This window comes from Poecilia mexicana, unplaced genomic scaffold, assembly GCF_051168715.1.
Source record: "Poecilia mexicana isolate PSO_F unplaced genomic scaffold, ASM5116871v1 scaffold_22, whole genome shotgun sequence".
NCBI lineage: Eukaryota > Metazoa > Chordata > Actinopteri > Cyprinodontiformes > Poeciliidae > Poecilia > Poecilia mexicana.
Genome location: NW_028263391.1, coordinates 21,719,660 through 21,741,809, shown reverse-complemented (window position 1 = coordinate 21,741,809; position 22,150 = coordinate 21,719,660). Strand labels below are relative to the sequence as shown.

General features: G+C 36.5%; 2 protein-coding genes across 2 annotated transcripts in view; both read left to right on the top strand.

The window, feature by feature from the left end:
* Positions 1-235: 235 nt before the first annotated feature.
* Positions 236-7,492, top strand: ivd (isovaleryl-CoA dehydrogenase). Its single transcript, XM_014987849.2, has 12 exons — positions 236-499; positions 1,891-1,980; positions 2,129-2,180; positions 2,914-3,083; positions 3,172-3,265; positions 4,813-4,943; positions 5,041-5,137; positions 5,686-5,779; positions 6,041-6,122; positions 6,205-6,309; positions 6,573-6,645; positions 6,915-7,492. Exons 1-12 carry the CDS (start codon positions 344-346, stop codon positions 7,046-7,048), a joined length of 1,278 nt encoding a protein of 425 aa, XP_014843335.2. The 5' UTR covers positions 236-343; the 3' UTR covers positions 7,049-7,492.
* Positions 7,493-11,278: 3,786 nt separating this feature from the next.
* The window catches only part of bahd1 (bromo adjacent homology domain containing 1), a 30,697-nt gene continuing 19,825 nt past the window's right edge, over positions 11,279-22,150 (top strand). Inside the window, exon 1 of the mRNA XM_014987850.2 lies at positions 11,279-11,681. The gene's annotated coding sequence lies outside the window, so the exon portion shown is untranslated. The remainder of the gene's footprint in view (positions 11,682-22,150) is intronic.

The following is a 22,150-nucleotide window of genomic DNA, read 5'->3' as shown; positions in this document are numbered from 1 at the left end:
TTCGATACAATTTCCTTATCGCTTGTGTTTTGTCATTTTTAAATGCATTACTTAAAAAAACATTCAATCATTTTGAATACTAAAATTAATATCTTATTCATGCAAAAAAATTTTTTATTAATATTAGTTGATCGTAAACTTTCTTTCATTGAAAAATAAAGCTTCCAAGCAAATTTGTTGGTTTCACTGGGAGCTTGCCACACACAAAATGGTGGATGCTTCGGTATTGTGAAAGTCCATCAGAGTGAGACCTCGTCTTTCCGTCAAATTAATATCAGAGTGAGACCTCTTCTTTGCCCTGGGACAAAGGACAGTCCCACCAACACATCTGAAGCCCAGCTTTATGTTTTCACCCGCTAGCAGCGTCATGTTTGCGGTCAGAAACGCTCTCCGCCTCGGCTCCAGGTTATCCGTCCCCGCCGTGGCGCGGAGGGGATGTTCCGGTGCTGCTATCCAGGTGGATGACGTGGTGAACGGACTCACAGAGGAGCAGATACAGGTTAGCTAGCTGCAGCTACGATCACAGGTTAACTTGGGGTGCAAACAGGAACAACTGTTAGAAATAATTCAACAATAATCACGTGGAAACGAACTGCATTGTGCACCAAATTGAGACTCAGAAGATGAGTCTTTTCCACTCAGAAGATGTCGGTGAAAGGTCGTAACTGACATGGCGTGATGACATAACATTAGCTAACTGGCAGGGAATACGTAAACAAAACATAAATATTAGTGTTTATTGATTCAGGTAAGTTGTGTCTAAACACTTCCGTAAACATTAAAACACAAAATTCGTGCAACAATCAGTTTTTATGGCTAAACTTTTGATTTAAAGCTGATTTTACTGCAACAATAACGGTTTGTAAAAGATCACATTCATAAATTAATATGTTATTGTTAAGCTTTCTGCAGCAGTTTCACTGATATTTTATATAAGAACCGACAAATAGAGGAGGAGGTGGGTCTCATGTAGGCTATTTGATTGGACAAAAGGTTCTTCCTCGTGATTTAGTACCAGCATAACATTATGACCACTTGGTTGTTAGTGGGTTAATTTCCTCTTTGTTGACTCTATAGGATCCATTGGATTGGTGATGATCCTGTTAGGTACTAGAAGCTATAATATGGATCTGACGTGTTTTTCAGAACATGTTTCTTGTATAAAAACCAACATATTGTGTCCTGATGCCTCTCCACCACATCATCTGTTGCACTGGGCTGCATCCACCAGATGAGGCCACCCATGAGCCTTTCTCCAGTTCGTCACAGTTCCTTCTGTGGGTCACTTTTAATCGATTATTGTTCACTGGGAATGCAGATGCATTTTGTCTTTAATCGGTACGCTTAAACGATCAGTTTTGGTGTCTTTGAACTCATGACTGAATCTGTCATGTTGTTGTTTGGAGATCATTTTCAAGCAATATGTTGATAATAATAATAATAATAATAATAATAATAATGCAAGTTCACGCTCTCAAACACCAATAATCTTGAATTTTGTAAAGAACACTCAAACTTAAAACTGCAGGTTGTTGCTAGGCAACCAAAGAGCGAGTGAGTTAGTTGAAGCCGTGAGGTTGAATTCGGTGAATTTATTGAATACTCTATCAGATATATCTATTCATATTGATCACGTGTTTTGAGATGTGTATTATTGATTGATTGTCCATCTCTGCATGTATATGCATTTAAAACATACACAAAAATAATGTTTAGTAACATGAGAACCAATCATTTTAGCTACAGTTCCTGTTCGAAAAGGAGTGAGAAGTTTACACCTTTTAGAACATTTTTAATAGTCTACCAAAAATTTTATCCAAATTTTTATCCAGATATCATTATGTTGATGATATCTGTTTTTTTTGTTTGTTTGTTTTGTTTTTTCCACAGCTTAGGCACACAGTTCGTAAATTCTGTGCAGAGAAACTTGCACCTTATGCTGATGAGATTGACAAGAAAAATGAGTTCCCAGGACTGCGGGTGAGTTGAAACCCACTCAGTGAATGATTTGCCTATATACAACTCGTGCAGTAGTGTTTAATTAAACATGGTTAATACCAAACCATTTGTATGTTTTTTAGGTAAAAATTAACTCTGGGTAATGAGAGGAATGTTGTTGTTTTACCAGGATTACTACAAAGCAATGGGCGAGATGGGACTGCTGGGCATTACTGCTCCAGGTATAACTATGAAGCTAAAGTGTTTTTTTGTTTGTTTGTTGTTGTTTTGTTTTTTGGGGGGGGGCTTACAGTTATATGTTCTTGCTTGAACCATGCAGTGCTGTGTAAGTATTTTCATTTCAAATGGAGGAAACATGGAACAGTGATGAAACTTTTCAGATTTGGCCAACCTACCAACATTACTCCAATATACAGAATAATCCAGACCAACATTTATAGCTCTGAAAGCCTCACTTGTCTTATTAAAGGTCAAAGTTCACGATTAAATTAAGGAAAAGATGGCCTCCATGCAAAAGTTAAAAGATCACAACCACAGATAACACAAAGACTGTCTCACATTTGGTAGAAAACATCAAGTGGAACTTTTATTATTATATTTTGTTCCAGTGCATAAAATATACACTGCAAAAACACAATTTCTTGTGCAAATATCTCAGTAAACTTGAAATAAATCAAAACTAACTATGTTTGGACCATCCTGGCACACCACTGCCATCTTTGTTTCTGTATCAACTCTGCTTAGGAATGGCAAGTGGCGCCCTCTGCTGGAGCCAAACTAAACACTAGAAGAGTAATTGGACTTTATTAATCAATTGGTATTAAATTTAATCTAATAAACCATTAGTTGCAAATTAATTCGCCAATCTGAAACATTTAAATGTGACTGAATAAATCCATGTGTAGAGTTTTAATCTTTATCTGAACCGCTTCGCCCTGCGTTTGCTCCGGTCAGTGGAAGACGGGGGAACGGGACTGGGCTACCTGGACCACGTCATCGTGATGGAGGAAATGTCTCGGGTGTCGGCAGCCATCGCTCTCAGTTATGGCGCCCACTCCAATCTCTGTGTCAACCAGATGGTGCGTCACGCCAACCCGAAGCAGAAGGAGAAGTACATGCCAAAGGTCAGGGCTGCACAGCGTGAAAGAGGAAAATTATCATTTTAAAGCATGAAGTTGATTTATTTTTTTTATCTTATTTTGTTTTTGGTAGTTACTGACAGGTGAACACATTGGAGCGCTGGCCATGAGTGAACCTAACGCTGGATCTGATGTCGTCTCCATGAAACTCAAAGCTGTTAAGAAAGGTAGTATAAAGTAATTACAAAGGCAAAAGTTTGAAATAAAATTTATGCGAAAGCATAAAAAAGTTAAACTAATGACATCTTCTTAGCAAGTATGGAGAACACTGTTTTTTTTAGTTGTTTTTTTCAATGTTTTCTTCATTTTCCTTTCCGATTTTCTACAGAAACGTCTCGGAAAACTCTTGTATGGCTTCTATTTGTCCTTTTATTTTTAAAAGATGTGCATCTGTACATCTTTAAAAAGTATTAAATTCATTCTGATGTTTTTTTCTGAATTGACTTTTTTTCTTCTGAATTTTGATTTTTCCCCCCTCCAAATTCTGACTTTTATTTCAGTCGGGACTTTTCTCAAAGTCCCGACTTTTATCTTCTGAGATCAAAAGTCAGATTCGTTTAGTTTTTTTACCAGTCGCCCTGTTTTTCCCAGAATTTTTTTCCGTATGTTTAAGAAGTCCAGTTGTTCAAACGTGACTTAAATCTCTGTGTCACATCATATTTAAACCCCTGGAAACGGAAGTCATGGATTATTAATGACAAAGTTCCTGCTGCTGTCAGCTTTTAAAAATAACTTAGAGAAAGTTTCCAGCTACGTTTGTAGAGTTGTAAATCTGAGCAGGAGGAGTTTTAAAAACCAAACTGTGGCGTCTGATTTTATGTTGATGCGATTACAAGCTCTGATAAGGAAACGAGCTTTCAGGAGAAAAAAGTTATGAACACAGTTAGTCATTTGTCTGACAAATTTCTTACATTTGAACTTTTTTTGTTCAAAATAATCCTTCAGATCTTGATAAATTTCCTTTTTGAATTATTTGGTTCTGTTCTAGAATCTACATGACTGCATTTTTTTTCTCTATTTGTACAGTTTTTATTTTTTCTTCTACGAAGTCAGAAAACATGAGAAAAAAACAATGAACAGAAAAACAAAAGTTTAGAATAATTCTCTTTTTCCCATTTTCCAGGTTCTGTTATTAATGACAAAAGTTCATTTTTCTACAATTTTCTTTTTAAAATGTGTCTATTAATCTTTAGTTTTTTGTTTTGACTTTTAACTGACACTTTATCTTAATATAGTGTTAGTTTAACATGCCAACTTTATAAGTTTATCACTATTTAGATTTTTTTGTGTGCTTTGATTTATTTTTGGTTTTTGTTTTGTCATTTATTGGTTTGTATTTATTCTCCAAAATATTCTAAGTATGACTCAAACAATGTCTGCATTCGATGTTAAAATCAGAAATAAATCATAAACATACCATTTAAAAAAGGAATCTGTTTATGAAAGCCGATGGAAAAGAATAATGAGTTTGTAGATAAACATGAAGCAGTGAACAGAGGACAGTAATCTAATCAGTTCAGAAATCAAAGCAGAAAGTTTAAATGTTTTGGTTTCCACAGAAGTTTAAAATTATCTGTGATCTTCTTCCACTCTGAGCTGCTTTTATTTCTTCCTTTCCGTTCAGTTTTAAACAAAACATCTGAGGTATCTGTTCTGTTTGTGATCCTCTGCGCTTCCTGCTTTCTGTAATTTTTTTTATTTATTTTTTCACCAGGTGATTATTACGTTCTAAACGGCAACAAGTTCTGGATCACCAACGGGCCGGACGCCGATGTCCTCATCGTGTACGCCAAGACCGACCCGGAGGCGCATCAGAAGGGAATCACGGCTTTTATCGTGGAAAAGGTGAATCTAACTCGTCTTTTCCTGTCGGTGGGTCAGCTCTGTTCACGGTTTTGCAGAAAAGATAACCTGAAAATGTTTTTATTTTCCCCTCCTACAGGGAATGCCGGGATTTTCCACAGCGCAGAAACTTGACAAACTGGGAATGAGGGGATCCAACACCTGTGAACTGATCTTTGAAGACTGTAAAATTCCAGGTATGAAGAGTTTTAAAGATTTAATTTCACCTTTAAATCCATGTAAGGCTGAACCACTGATAACATATTATAAAAAACTAAAAGTCATTTTGAATTGAATTTATGTTGTTTTTCTCCAAAAGGCTGAATTTGCTTCCGTTTAGCTTGAATCTAAATTAAAACAATCAAATTTGGTTGTTTATGCTGCAAAAATACAAAATCTTACCAAGTATTTTTCTCTAGTTTATAGTACAAGTTAAGCAAAAACTACTAATTTACAAGTAATTTTTAGCAAGTCAATTTTAAAGTCAGAAGTTTTTGAAAATTTATGAAAAAGTCCCACTGGCTGATTATTTAACTTATAATGTGGGGAAAATATAAGTGAAATAATCTCAGTACTTTTTCATTAATATTAAAGGATAAACTCTGTTAGGTTGCTAAAGAGCTACTTGTAAGATACTTTTGTCTTATTTTAAGTCTTTGCACTATAAACAACTTTAATATTTTATGTTTTTGCAGTGCTGGTACTCGGACTGATTGTTTTCCTGTGAATTTGTCCTGTTTGACAGAGAAGAACATTCTGGGTTCGCTGAATAAAGGAGTTTATGTGATGATGAGCGGCTTAGACCTGGAGAGGCTGGTGTTGGCTGCTGGACCTGTTGGGTGAGGTTCTTAAATAACAGATTTTATTCTTCAGGCTAACAATAGCTACATTAAAAGTCAGGAGAAGTTTAAAGAACAATGTAAAGGGAAGAAGCTAGCATAATATGCTCGTGTATTAATCTTGGTCTCATTTTAAGGATTTGAGATTAAAATTAAATGTGATTGTTAGAGATTCTGTTAAATCTTGTTAAAACTCTGCTGTGAAGTTGTAAAAATAAACATAAAGGAAGCTGCATGCTGGTGCTAAATCTTGTTTTTCAGCATAATGCAGTCCGTTCTGGATGCTGCTATCCCCTACCTACATGTGAGAGAAGCGTTTGGACAGAAGATTGGACACTTTCAGGTCTGACTGCTGATTTTCACCTGGACAAAGCTCTCAACAGCTGACAGATCCTAATCTGGTGAAATGTAAACTTTTTCCACAGCTGATGCAGGGCAAGATGGCCGACATGTACACCAGACTGAGCTCCTGTCGGCAGTACCTCTACAACGTCGCCAGAGCTTGTGACAAAGGGCATTTCAGTGCAAAGGTTGGAACATTTAGTACTCTTTAATCCATTTTCTTATTTAGAAAATCAATTTGGCTGCCTGTATATACTTAAAACATATGTTTACAAGGAACCTGTTCAGCATTTAAGTCAGATTTTTGTTTATTTCTCATGTTAAAGACCTGAATAGTTTTGTTTTCTCCTAGTTAACCAGCCTATAATCCATTCTGTGATGCTGAGTTTGTGTTTTTTTACATAATTTGAATATTAAGGCTATGTGGTAAAAATATGTTGTTTTTTTCTAGGATTGTGCTGGAGTGATTCTCTACTGCGCTGAGAATGCCACTCAGGTTGCCTTGGATGGCATTCAGTGTTTAGGTGAGTGAAAAAGTGCTAGTTTTGTTGGCAAGACATTTTTCTAGTGTTATAAGATACTTTTTCATCAATATTAAGGAATTATTTAGTTAAATTAAGCACCTATATCTTGCTGAAAAGTTATTTTTAAGCTAGTACACTTTAAATGAGATAAAACAAAGATATTTTCACTAAAATCTACTTGGTAAGTTTGTGTTTTTGCAGTGTATTGTTTTTTCCTGAATAAGTTGTCTGATTTGGTTTGAAACTGAAACTTTTGGCGCTACCCTCAGGCGGGAACGGCTACATCAACGACTATCCGGTGGGGAGATTCCTGCGAGACGCGAAGCTGTACGAAATCGGGGCGGGAACCAGCGAAGTCCGCCGGATCATCATCGGCCGAGCCTTCAACTCCATGTTCAGATAGACGCAGCAGTCGCTCGGTTTGTTGTTTGCATCGTTTCTCACACCCAGGACCTTAATGGATGAGTTGTTGTTGTTTCCATTCAGACAATAAGCTGATAAATGAACAAATTACATATTGATCCTCGCCGAGCAGCCTTGAAGTTTTGCTATGCTAGCTGCCTGTTAGCTGGAGGTAGATGATAATAATGTAATGAACAGATTTCTGGATTTCAAGCTTAAACTCTTACTCAAAACGATTTGGATAAAATCATCTTTGACAGATTATCGAAGGTTTTCCCTAAACTCATTCTGTTAATGAATATTCTTCTGTAAACAAAACACTGTCAAATATCTTTAACATATTTTTCTGTGAATATTTTGTCTGTTCTTGATTGTAGGTGTCATCATTATGTAGAAATGTATGAACTATACCAGGTTTGCAATAAATAAATCAATAAGTTTCTAACATTTGTCTGTGTAATGCTGCAACACAGATTCATTCATTTTGGGGTAAATTAAGATAATGAATGTTTGTTCCTGAAACATTGATTCATTTACAAACTGTTAAAATATTAACAAATAACTGTCAAGTTTTGAAAATAAGGCTGAGGCAGCAGAGTAGCAGAAGTGAGACATACTGCCACCTGCAGGTGGGAGGTAGCATTACATAAACATAATGTTTGTCACTATTGTTGGAAAATTGCAATAAACTCTCAATTATGCATTAGCACCAAAAACTGCAGGGACTGATAGATGTAGCAGCATACTGATAAAAACTTCGATCTGATGGATAAACTACTACTTAACCAAACCACTGTTTTATTTGTGGGTAGAATAACCTCTAGTTGAGGAGTTCTGAGTTTGTACTGATACATTTGCACCAGAAAATACTTGGTAAGAGTTTGTTTTTGCAGAGTAATAGTTTTTAAAAATGAAATTTGAAAGGAAAGAATCATAAACTATATAAAAAAAATCTGTTACCATTTCCTTCCCATTTGGATGTTACTTAGATTATTTCACTTAAAATTTAGGGAAAACGTCTCGTTATAAGTGAAATAATCAGCCAGTGGAGCTAATAGAATAAGATTTAGTGTTTTTGCAGTGTAAAATGTAATACTAGACCAGTTACCAAGTTTTATTTGATTCCAAATATGTCTTGACCTCACTCTGGTTAATACTGGATTTTTTTTATGGACTAAAGCCTAAATTACACGCACATAAAAGTGAATCATAGCTGCTAAGTGAATGTGGTGGAGAGGAATGGGGAAAAAAATTTGCTCTTGAAATTCTCCCGATAAGAGTAATAATAATAAAACACATTAAAAGACTCTGTAGTTTTAAACAAGCATTAAAGTAGTTTCTATCCATCAGCTGTTTCTTGGCCGCTCAGTTTTCTGTGACGGAAACTGAAAGTTTAACCCCGCCTTTATGTTTAATCCGAAACCCAGAAATGAAAGAGTAAAGTTTTGGTTCTGATTAAAGGAAAAACAGTCTCTGAAACGCAAAAGCCTCCCTGCATTGGAAATAGAAAGTAATAAGAACGTGCTCATGACGCCTCAGTGAGTGCTGAACACTCAGCCTCTTGTTTGCAGACGAGAGAGGAGACAGCAGTCCAGACAATAGTGGAACCATCCCAGCACATTTGAATAATACATGGGAACTCAGTTTCAGGCTGGGAAGCCAACAAATGAGGTTCAGACGGTAAAATCACTGAAATGTTGCAGCTGGCAGAGCGAGTTAAAATGATTGAAGGTGCTGCAAACCGTAACATCAGCAGCTTTATCAGGGAGACATGACATAATGGGCTACGTTTACACTGCAGCCTGAAGTGACCCAAATCCGATGATTTTTTTGATTTTTTTGATTTTTTTTGGTCAAATCGGATTTTTTTGGTGTGGTCGTTCACACTTACAAATACATGCGACCCGTATGTGGACTGCAAATGACATGAAAATGTCCTGCAGGCGCAGTAGAGGGCGCGATGACGTCACACATAGAGAGCGTGCTCAGTGTTTGCGGAAGTAAACATGGATGCTAACGGTGGAGCATAGCTTGCGATTTTGAAGTTGTTGTCCGACCGCAGCCAGCACTTTAACAACTTAATCCTCATTACCGCCATTGTTGTTGTTTTTCTTCCCGCTTGCGCGTCAGGACGCAGAATAGTGACGTTTGTCGAGCATCAATGACGTTCAGGACTTGACCGTTAGGATTCAGGTCTCATCTGAAACGATCAGATACGTATCGGATATCTTAAAAGTGGCCTGGGTCGTATTCGGAAAAAATCCGGGCTGTGTTGTTCAGACCTTCATAAAAAGAAGGTCAGATACAGGTCCAATTTTGACCAAAAAAAATCTGAATTGGATCACTTTGACGGCAGTGTGAACACAGCCTTAAACTTCCTGCTTGTCATGAATTTTTTGTTCAGGGCTCGAGTAATATAAACAACGGCTGAAACAATTAATCAGATTAATCGATTTTTAAATAATTGTCAATTAACTTAATTAACTGAAGCATAGAGACAATAAAATAATTATATTTTCTGAAACGACATAATATTCAGTGCAGTAATTAAGCAAAAAAATAAATAAATAAACATTTACTTTTAAGATTAAATACAAATGTAAATCTGTTAACTCCTCAAATTGCAGTTTTAGCTTCACCTGGTTCAAATTATGTTTAAAAAAATCTTCTCTTAAGCATCTTTTGCTATCCAATTATTGATCTGTTAATCAAAGATGAGAGCTGAGTTTTCACATGTTGATGCTAGAAGTATTTTTTACCTGCAGATGCAAACTTTGCTACAAGTGTTCACTAAAGAAATACTTTGTTACTGCAATTAAATTTTAATTTATAGGTTATAAAAAACTTAAGTGTTATTCTAATTTCAAGTTGCACTGATGATTATATAGATAATCACTGCCTAACATAATATTTTCAAAAATGTTGAGTGTTTTGGTCAATTTTTTTGTGCAAATATCTTGAAATTAGACAAGAATTACTTTCAAGTAACTCTTTAACAAATTATTTCACTTATAACATGGGAAAAATGTCTGACTATACGTTAAATAATCTGCCAGTACTATAACTTTTTTAAATTTAATATTAAGAAATTAGTGGCATAAAACAAACTTACTGACTTGTAAGTTACTTGTAAGTTAGTTTTTCTTATTTCAAATGAAATAAGATGTTTACACTAAAAGCTAGACCTAAAAAGGTATTGATTTATTGATTTAAGGGTCTTTTCACCAGGGCTTTCAATAGGTGTGGAGGGGGTTGTGTTGCAGCTGAGATCTCTAAAAAAAATCTATAAAATCATCAAACTATCCTAAAATGTAATGTTTTCTTTTCACGAGAAGGATGCAGCTTCTTGAGTTTCAAAATCCTCCATTCATTTATTTTAAAGTATATTTCTATTAAAAAAAGAAGTTGATATTGCTCAATTTGGCTTTGGTTTTATTTCTGGATAATTTAATTTGTAATTTTTACCCACTGATCCTGTCAGTGGGTAAAAGGGAGTCACATGATCAACAACTGGCGTAAACCACAAAGAAGACGAAACAGGAAGTGGAAGGAGGGCGATGGCAAAGAAGCATAATTTTTAATAACTTGATAAAAAAAATAAAACATATGTTTCATTTTAATTGCATTAATGGAGACATTGTAATTGCAAAATTGTGTTTTTTTTTTGTTTTGTTTTTGTTTGTTTTACATGAGTGGAATATTTATTTGTTTCAGGGATAACCTCTTGAGATTAAAAAAAAAAAAGCAACACTAGTACAAATCGCAATAAGTAAATCCAAAATATAACGCAATACATACATCAACAAATAAGTTGTTGAAACATATTTACTACAACCATACAGCTAAGTAAAAAGCAATAGTTTGTATCCCCACTTTTACCATAAAATGTTATAATCAAACTTGCTCTAACGTTATGAAAAACTGGATTATGGATTTCTATATTCTATCACATACATAAATTTGACATTTTGAGGTAAATTGCTTAAATAAATAAACTTTTTAATGACCAGATGAGTCAAAGTTTAGTTTTCTGAAGCGGGCGCTGTAGTCTTCATCCAGAGGTGAAACGCTGAGTTCCTGCTCCTCTGCTGTCACATTTATCTCCAGTGTCAGAATAAAAGGGTCTTAAAGACGTAATAATGTGTGCAGGAGCCATCTGTCAGCCCAGCGGGGCCGCTGCTGTTGCTGCTGGGGGACGGGGGACGTGTGCCTCTGCGCTGCGGCGTGGCCCTTTAAGGCGCTCCATGTTTTCGCTTCATGATGCGTCAACATAAAAAGCGGATGATGCTGTTATGTAAAACATGCCAAAGTCAGCCGGAGTTTGCAGGATCTGCGTTCAGGGCCTCGGCTGCTTTCTAAACTCATCTGCTGCAGCTCGAAGCGTCACGGGTGGATTTATTGGTATTTTTTCCCCATTCCTCGCAGCGTGGAGTTTGGAGGAAATAAAACAGCCTGCTTCAGATAAGCTCAGCTCAACATGAGTCGCCCTCGGCTCGGTTTTCCTCCTTCGTTTGTGGGGAGCTCATACACCTGACGCATCTCCGTCCGTCCCCCTCTTCCCCTGGAACCGATCGTGGTTTTATTTTTAAAGGATCAATCCGCTCTTTTCCTGCGTGTTCCGGAGCTGCGAAGCGGTAAGACAACAACAACAACTCTTTATCTGTAAAACTGAAAGTGTCGAGCAGGACAGGAGCGACGATCGAGCGTCCAGACAGCTGGAATAACGATAATTGTTGTAAATAACGACAATCCGTCAGTATTTGTCAGTTCGGGTCCAACTTTCGGACAGCTCCGGAGGGTTTCCTCCGCAGGTTTGTCGCCTGATCGGTGGGCAGAGCTTCGGCTGATCCTCCGGCTCATGATCGCTGAAAATGTCACTCCAGCTTCAGTAGCTTCAGCTGGACTTACCAAGTTCACTCCGAGAGCTTCTCTCTGTCTAAACCAAGACTATTAATGGTTTAAATGTATTTGTTTCGTTTTAATTCGGATCGGACGCAAGTTGAATCACCTCACTGCAAAAACACAAAATCTTACAAAGTATTGTTGGTGCAAATGTCTTAGTATGCTTCAAATAAAAGAAAACTATCATACCAGTAAAATATAGGAGCTTATTGTAAGCCAATAATTCCTTAATATTTATGAAAAAATCCTAGTTTTATTGGTAGATTATTTCACTTAGCTATGAGTTTTGTCTTATTTCAAGTGTACTACGAATTTTGCAGCAGAAACTAGACCAAAATATATGGTAAGATTTTGTGTTTTTGCAGTGTTTTTATTATTTAGTGGTTTATATCCTTGGATCTCAGGCAGTTTTGGTTAATTTCTAAACTATTTCTGTCCTAAACGGCGCTTTTCAGCTTCAGGTTGTGACTTTGGTTTCTAAATTAAAGGATACCAGTGTGTGCATGTATTTTTAGTTATAAACAAAAAACAAAAGTTAGATTTTTTTTGCTGTTTTTATTTTGTTTCCCAGTTGAATATCTGACCAGGCAGGTAATGTTCATTGTGTTGATCAAAGAGACAGGAAGAAACTGTCTCTGTAGATGCTGGTTTTCACTGTAGCTCCAACCCAATGGTAAAAATCTGAACAATTTGTGTCCAGGATGTGTGTAGTCTGCAGATATGTTAGCTATTTCTACGAGGAACAAAAGAAAACATGCCATTTGGAAACATTTTGGCTCTGTTTATGGCATTTGGCCTTTAACACTTAATGGAAAATCTGTCAATAAAATCTATGATTATGTTGTTATTCTAAGTTTTAGTTTGTTCTTTTTCTAATTCAAATAAGACCATACAACAGAAGTTTCCTATTGTTATTTTTATTATTGGTAACCTATGCCATTTATTACTCAGCAAAACACAAAAATAAAACTTAAAATGTCTAAAATCCTCTCATTTTTTTATGAAAACTAGCAGCTTTTTTGTTATTCATTTGTGAAACTACAGTAGAGTCATAGTGGAAAAGCTGAAATGGATCTCGATTTAGAGTCTGACTGAATCTTAACCACAAAACAGCAAAGTTAAAACATGCTGTATGACTTTGACTTTTTGTCCTGCCGTTCTTTGGCTTTCCAGTTTTTGTGGGTCAGTCAGCAGGCTAGCCTCCACCTTTCGCTTGAAATGGTAAAGTTAGCAGAGATGCTAAGCTGTACATGTGTTGTTTTTGTGGTCTTTATGCTTTGTGGCCATATAATTGCTTGGGATTTGAATTGTTTTGTTTGGTTGGCAATGCTTTATGAAGACTTTTTGACCAGAAATATTGTTGGAAAGCTAAACAGTATTGTTTTTTTTGTCTTTATTTGGAGGAGCCAACACTTTCTGAAGATCTTGGGTTTCAGGACTGAAAACCATAGAAACTAAGTTTTATTAATGATAAATGTTTGGTTAAAACTCTCAAATGTGAAATATCTATATATATTTTGATCAAACAAGAAGCCAGTGCAGCGATTTGTGACCTGATCTGACCCACTGGTGTTGGTCAGGCCTCTGGGATGAGCCCAATTGATTCTTTTTATCCTGTTTCAAAAGGAAACCATTTATTCTTTTAGATCTGAGCTCATAACCACAGTGTTGTTTCTTGCACACTCCTACTTTTAGCCTTATTGAGGCTAATTGAGGCTCTTTAACCTTTATTTTTGGAGCAAAACCAATTACTTTAGTCTCTTCAGCATAATGATGGATGAAATTTTTATGCACCCTCCTTTAAGTTCATACAGCAGACAAATTAGACCAAAATCAGTTTTTTCCCTTTTTTAACACATATCTAACTTTTTCATTTCATTCTGTACAGCCTGTTTTTAAGCTGAAAAACCTGCTAAAAAATCAGATTTTTGGTACTTCCATATCTCCATACTTAATCAGATTTCATATCATCTGCAATCTGAACAGTCATGCTGCATTTTATCATAATTATGCACCAGAAGAAGCCAGATATGATAAATCTGAACATAAACAATGGCTGAAAATTATCATTATTAAATTATGTAAGAAATCTGCATCACTAAAGCGCCTGACTTCACGATCTCTCCACTTCCGTCTACACATCTTCTCTACAGAAGGTTGTTGCTGGTAGTTGTGCTTTATTTTTATTAGTTTATGCTCTTGTGACAATACTGTTGGTTCCTATTGCTGAATAACTGTTTCCACCGTGAAACTGTTTGACCGTTAGCCACTACAAATAGCTGTTTGACGTCACCGTTCTGCTTCTGTGCTTCTGAGTCGCTTTGGTGTCAAACCAGAAGTTTTATTGTGATTACATCATTTAGCAGAATGAATGAACAAACACACACATCATATTTCAGTGTAATGGTGTACTGATATATTTGCACTTTAAACTAGACTGAAAATACTTGGTAAGATTTTGTATTTTTGCAGTGAAGAGAAGCAGGAAAACGTAAATATAATAATTTTGAGAGCAAAATGAAGCAGAAACACTCTGTTTTTCACAGTCATGTCAACATTTGGTTAATTGTGGTGTTGAAGCAAACACTCTGATCCTGAGTACAAAGATATTTAATGCTTGCTGTGGTTTTTGGGTAGGGTTAGGGCTAGCCATTATGTTAAGTTGTTTTGTGTCTAGCTTTATAGCAGTTTCAAAGAACAAATATTGCAGTACGATAAATTACTCAAGAAATGATTGTGATGAATGATAATATTGCTGTTTTGAGACCATTTTCAAATTATATATTCATATTGAATATGCAAGTTTGCCCTCTCAATTTCGCACATAATCTCTACAGTGGAACTTGAAGCTATTTTAAATACCCAAAATAAAACACAACCAAAAACAATAAATAACTGAAACCCTAAGTAAAATGGATTGTGATGTCTCTGTAAACAAAATTGCCCTTCAAAAAATATTAATCCTCAGAATGGAAAATGATCTAAAATGGTAAAAGTTGCCTCAGAATGCCTCAGAAAAGAAGCAGCTAGTATATTATTTTTAATGTATTTGTAAATATTATCTTGTTATTCTAGCAGAATGTGTCAAAAGTGGTCAGTTTTTAAATTGTTTCATGACATTCAGTGGGAACCCTGACCCCAAGCCCCCATTTAAGGCTTAAAATGTATAAATAAAACACTGGAGTTGACCTTTTCGCTCATAATACAATGAATCCATCAGTTCCTTGGAGCAGCAGACCGAATGCGGCTTGCTAAACAGAGACACACCGCCCACACATGAGAGATAAAGCAGGTTATCAATCCTGGACATAATCCCATTATTCCTGATGAACTGCTCTCCTCTGTGGCCACACACACATTCAGAGGGATAAGGAGACACACAATGACCTCCCAGCTGTCCCCAGAGGAAGGGACGACACGAGATGTCCAGTTTTCAGGAAAAATCTGGGAGGTGCTCTTTAATTGACCGTTAGCCACTACATCACTAAATCATGATGGACGTCGGAGGTGAGGATCGGGAGTGTTGAACAGAACGACTGAAATTGTTTTCCAAAGTTGTTTTTGTCAGTTTATTCAAGGCTTCTGCTTGTTCTGAGTCAAGCTAATTTCTCTTTGAGTGTAACTCACTTGGTCGAGGCTCACAGACGGCGGTATTTACCGAAGCTTGATATAACTAGCTTAGAAACCGACCCATATCTTCTCCCTCCTGATGTCTTGATCAAATTACCTACTTGCATGAATTCACACCACATGATTTAAATCTCTTCGTCATAAACTGCGGTTCCGCTTACACCGGAGCAGCCTTCAAAACGTACAAAAGACGAGACGATAGCCGGCTTTTTTAAGCTAGGCTACATGACGGTGGGGCACTGTTTCCATGGTTACTGACGCGCACCTTCGCCATAATATGACATTTTACATGTTTCTAATAATACTTACTTATAAAGTATATGAACGTTAATCTTCTTACCTTGTGAAAAGAGTTCACTGCAAATCAGCGGTTACACCGAGGGCTGACAGTCATTATGATTAACGCTGCTGGCTGCTGCCGTATCTTTCCTCATTAAAAGTTATACAATAAACTGACAAGTTTGATTTGTGTCCATGTCTGTTTGTGCAGCCGACCGTGCAGCACCTGTGACCATTTTTACTGCGAAACAAACTTAATTAAAGCGATTCCCCAACAGAAACTAACAACTCATCATGATTGTTTTTTGTTATTTTTACTGTCTGGTTATTATTATTATTATTATTATTATTATTATTATTATTATTATTATTATGATAATTTGTTTTATCAGGCCGCATGTTGACGCAGCAGCTCCAGTTTAACTCACCAGGCTGGATTTGCATGCCTCTTTGTCTGTGACTCTCATAAAGCCAAATACATTCATTGTACTAAAAGAGCAAGTAACTCTTAGTGGCTACACTTCATAATTTAGCAACCTATAATTTTTATGGCTTTAACAAAGTGGATGTTGATGACTGGAGTTCTGAGTTACCTGCTAGCCATTTCAGATTCACTCCTTAAGGCTGCAGGCGTTTGATACAGACTGAGACAGTTCATATTTTAACTGATTTTTGTTTTTTAAATCTCTCAAAACATTAAGAATGTCTTTTTTGAAATTTGATGAAACTAAGCCTGCATTCACACCAGCCCTGTTTATTCCACTTTAATCAAAATCGAATTCATTTGCATAGAAAAACAAACTAGATTTTGGTTCGTTTGAGGGAGACAGCGAACTCTGGTACAAAAGCAGGAAGCGAACTACAGCGCAGGGCATTCTGGGTAAATACAACCAAAACAAACATGCTAATCTAGCGCTAGCAGGAAAAATAACTTGTGATGTTTTATCAAAGATAAAACAAATATTCTACAACCGCTAAAATCTGACTCTACTCATTTTTGTTAACGTTTTGTGAAGCAGAAAGTTGCGTTCATGTCTTCTTCAGAGGTTCTTGTGTCGTTGGTGTAGCGCCCCCGCAGGCGAGGAGGAGAACATGTTTTTCAATCGTTTGGTTTGTTTGATTCAGTGCGGTTTGAAAATGAACAGCTTAAAATGAAACAAATGTTGCAATTTTGGTCCGGTCTACGGACTATCAGGTGTGAAAACGTAAAGACTAAAACATCCAAACAAACATTTTACTTTCAGCTTTTGTGATACCGGAGAAAGTTTTCCAAACATTTGGTCAGACTGGGAGGCAGGCAGTGTGGATCAGGGCAGGAAAAGCTGCACTGTGTTTCTGACGCAGCTGTGGAAACTTGCAGGTCTGGTTCGTGGAATCACAGGAGAAGAGAGGAGGCAGGGCTTGTTCTGTAGGAGAGACAAGGAGACCCACAGACTGGCGTCAGCTGTCCGCCGCTCCACAGCTGCAGCAGCGCATTCAGAGCTGGGGTCTTTCTCACTTCTCACACACACACACACACACACACACACACACACACTGGGGCTCTGCAAGAGAGAGAGAGTGTGTGTTTTATGTGTTGTTTCTGGCTGTGACGGAACAGAAGCTTTCAGTGTGACGGAGAAACATCCTTCACCAGGTGTCCTTCAGTTCAGCAGAAGCTACATCTTCTATCTTTTCCTCCTTTGTGTTGCTGTTTCTCACAAATCCTTCCTGTTTTTCTGGTTCGCGCTCTGAAGGAAAAACAGGAGGCTGAATGTGGAAAAGAAAATCTCCCTTAGATTTTCCTGAATTCAGATGCTTTCAGACATCATCTGTAGATGCTTTTCTCCTCTTACATCTTCTGTTGTTATTGAGGTTGTCTGGCATCAGGAAGCAGATAATTAGACCTCCTGTCTCTAGTGTTGATCATCACCTGAACATACAACGGTCTGTTACAGCCATCGTAGAAAAAAAAGGAGAAATAAGGAGTGAATTTCAATCAAAAACCTCAGAAATTTTTAGATGTCAGAAATTATCCACAAAAATTTCTGAGATTCAAAAGTCAAAACCTAATTGAAAAAACCCCCCTGAAATTTTTAGATTGTCAGAATTTTTTTTGGAAAAAAAAAGAACATTTCAGAGCTTCAAAATTTAAGACGAATGCAACTTTTGGAACTCAGAAATTTGTAGCAAATGTTTGACTTTTCAGACACAGAAATGTCCTGTTTTTTTCTAGAAAACTTTAGTTTTTATAGCAAATCTGGAACTTGAAACAAAAAAGTTTCCAATTTTTTTTTCTAGAAAATTTATTTCTGTTGTTTTTCTTGCTAGTGTTCAAATGAGAAAATTATTTTTTTATTAATTTATTAAGCCATTAATTTATAATTTTTGTTAATTTCTAACTAATTTTCAAGAACATTCTTGAGATTGTTGCCATAAATTTACTCCTCCTTTGTTTCTTTCCCCTATTATGCCATTGTATTATCGTGAGTTAATTCTACATTGGTGCAGTAAATGTGATTTGTTTCTTTTTTAAATGCTACTTGTCGTTTAAACAAGCACAGTATAATTAACCTTCAAACGGTTAGGAGCAAACTGTGTGGAGACCAACAGAGACATGTTTACACCTGATGTTAACATCCATACGGGTAATTAAACCAGGAATGAACAGATAGAGGTGGATGCTGGATCAAAAACTGATTGTGACGTTTCTCAGCAAAAATGTGCTGCAACAGACCATCTGTTAAGAGAACAGACCAGCTGCTAAAATCAATCAACTTCACTTCAGATTTAGTTAACATTGTAGCAGATACGCCTCTGATGACGTCACTTTACACAGAAAAATATAACATTAAGTTCTTAATGTTTCTGAATTTAGAAAATATGTAGAAATATCTGAATATTCAAGTTGTGAGTTTATTTGAGTGCAACTCCAAAGAGAACCTGTTGTTCAAAATGTAATAGCACTTGCAATTTGCAGCAATCCTAACCAAGTTTAGCTAAAATGTCATCAGTAGCATGTTGCGTAACATTGACTTACTCCATTCAGGATGGCAAACTTAGCTATCATTTCAAATATTAGCTGAAATGCTTATTTTAACTACAAGACTAATGCTATCACATTGACACAACATGCTAGCTGTTGTGTCAAAAACTAGCATGTTGACCAGAACCAGTAGGACGTGGGTCATCACAAGCATGCTGATGTACATTGACTTACTCCATTCAGCATGCTAAATGTTGCTAATACACAAAAATGTACTAAAATGCTTATTTTAACTTTAAGACTAAGGTTAGCATGATGGCTATCATAAGCATGTAGAGCGACTAACATGTTGACACTACCAATAGGATGTTAACATTGACTTACTGCATTTAGCATGCTACATGAAGCTAATACACAACAAATTAACTAAAATACTTAGTTTAGTTGTAAGGCTAATGTTAGCATGAGGGCTATCATGTGGAGCGTCTACCATGTTTCCTCCTATGCGTTGCTATGGCAAGCCCCAGTTAAAATGGATCGACTTAATTTTATAAGGTCGGCAGCACAAAGTTAATGGAGTGTCTAAGTAATCTCGTAAACATTTATTTATATGAAAGTGTAGCTGATATATCTTCAAAAATCTCATTTAGCAGCTTTAAAAATACTCAAACGTTGGCTTTGTGTTTTCTAATGGCTGTTTTCTCTTTGGCTGCTGTGGTTCATAAAAACCTCACAGCATTTAAATCTGTGTCCATCATTACCTAACTTGAAATACTTTGGAGCGCCTTTGGGATATGTTAAAAACTTTTATGAACAGTCTCATTTCCTCAATCTGATGCTTGAATGTTTAATTGGTGCGATCCTAATAAAACATATAGGCCCTCTCCAAATATAAAAGCACTCGTAATGTTTTGTTTTTGTTTTTTTGGCTTTATGATTTCATGTTTTCCCTCTACTTAAGTAAAAAGCGTAAAGGATGATAATCCAGTTTTTATAAGCTGCCGGGGGCCGAGTCACTGGTTAATGATATCTCATCACTAGTGGTCACTTGAGACGTATGTGAAGACGCAGGTTCACTGCAGCTTCATGACATGCAGCTGAAGGCGATAAAGACTCACACCCCGACTTTATGGGATTAAGTTGTTTACTGCTGAATGATTCATCAACCTACAAACACGCTGCTTTTATGACTTAAAATGAGTTCATGGCCTTTTGTTGAAACCCCGCTGGCTTCTGTCTGAAGATTAGTTTTACACTGCAGCAAGCAGAACAGCTGCAGAATAAAAACGGTTTGATTTTTAAATCCTCACAAAGTCTTAATGGTGCTGTTCAGTTTGTTTTAATCAAACTCTAGTTCATCTTCCTAGACAGTATGGTTCGTTTGGGGAGGTGTGAATGCGAAATTAAACTCTGGTCCGCCTAAAAACCTCGGGTAAGACCCCTCCAAAAGCAGGAAGTGGACTACAGCGCAGGGCATTCTGGGTAAAAACAACCAAAACAAATGTGCCAGTCTATCGCTGGCAAGAGAAAACCTAGAAATCCTAAAATCTGACGTTTACATTTCGTGAAGAAGGAAGTTACGTTCAGTGTCTTCTTCTAGGGTTTTTCTGTCATTTCCTTAAGTGGTTCTTAGTGCAGCGCCACCACAGGTCAGGAGGGGAAACAGCATATTAGTGTTAGTAAATTTCTGCCAAAAATCCCAGAAAAATTTTTGAGAAAAAAAATAAGGACATTTATTAGTTTAAAAGTCTAAATTTTGCTAGAACGTGACATTTTCATGTTTTTCTAGAAAATTTCTGAGATTAATCTAAAGTTTTCTGAGTTTTTTGGTGGCAGTTTATTCTTCCTTTTATCTTTTTCTGTCTATAACGGTTAAAAAAAACATTGGTAGAATTTCTGATTTGTCTTTTACTAAAGACAAATCAGAAATCTGATTTGACTCCACTCCATTTTTGTTTACATTTTGTAGAGGAGGAAGTTGATCTCATGTCTTACCTACAGAGGTTTTAATGTCATTTTCTTCAGTCATTCTTGGTGCAGCGCCACCACAGGCCAGGGGGGGAACAGGTTTATAAACGTACATCCAAGTATTGGGACCATTGTACATATTGGAAAAACAATTATTAAATTTCTGCCAAAAAACTCTCAGAAATTTTCCAGAAAAAAACAAAAAATTCTTAGTTTGAGAAGTCAAAAGTACAAGGAGATCAGATTTTTCATTTAAAATCTGATCAAATTTACCAAAAAAGTCTGAATTTTCATTCATATCTCCAATCAACTATTATTTTTCTAATAAAGCATTGACACCGCACATTTAAAACTTCCTATTCAGCTAAAAAAGTCCCAAACTATGCATGTATTTACTTATGTTTTTATTCTTTCCCTTATTTTGATCTGTCGAGACCTGAAGTTGTTTGGACTGAAAGAACCAAAGTGCTGACTTTTCAGGCAGCAATGAGCCGAGAGGAAGATCAATAAAATAACCTGGCGTTATTTCTCTCTGTCTGATGTTATCTCTCCACCTCCGAAATACAAAATTCATCATCGTCAGTAAACATCTCCTCACATCAGAGTTTCTGGGGGAAAGGACTTGTCAGATACAAACAGAAGATAAATGCAGGACATTTTGGAGATATCTGATGTCAGTTATTACAAAACGCAGTTTCATCGGTGTTTTCTTTAGGTGGGGAGTCTCTGTGGAGTTTAGCTCATAATCAGAGGAAATTCACCTGAACAAAGTCACAGCCTTGAAAACAAATAGACAGCGCTCAAAAGGAAAATGTTATTTCCAGAAATAAAGGTCAGATCTGGGATCAGTTTTACTTCTTTTACTCTTTTTATTTCAGAGTCGTTCCTCTGAAATAAGAGCTGCTAGAAAACTATCTGGTCTCTTTAATGGGAACGTTGGAAACCAGTAAAGTTTTGTAGGAGTTTCCACATTTCCAGCCCTTTGCAGCATTTCATGATCTATTTATACATCTGTTCTTCTATCACTCCTCTTTTTTCACCCATCCATCTTCTTCTTTTAAACCACCTATCCACCAATCCATTGAAAATGTTAAACTCTCAGCTAAAGTCAGTTTCCATTTGAACTTTCTGATCCTGAGCAGATCATTTGCATCATTATTGTGAGCTACAGCCAGCAGGAAGATCAGCTTCTTGTTGTTTTCTAAAACTTTTCTGCAGCTTCCTCCAGCTCTTTACGACTTTCTGCAGCTTTCAACAGCTTTCTACATCTTTTTACAACTTTCTGCAGCTTTGTGCAGCTTTCAACAGCTCCCTTTTAGAAGCTTTCAGCAGATTCCTGTAGTTTCCTGCAGCTTTCTA

Excerpts from the sequence above, each read along its gene's own strand:
- ivd (XM_014987849.2), top strand. The coding sequence starts at position 344 with ATGTTTTCACCCGCTAGCAGCGTCATGTTTGCGGTCAGAAACGCTCTC. Across the intron at positions 500-1,890 it reads TCACAGAGGAGCAGATACAG|CTTAGGCACACAGTTCGTAA; the intron begins GTTAGCTAGCTG and ends TTTTTTCCACAG. Across the intron at positions 5,780-6,040 it reads TTGGCTGCTGGACCTGTTGG|CATAATGCAGTCCGTTCTGG; the intron begins GTGAGGTTCTTA and ends CTTGTTTTTCAG.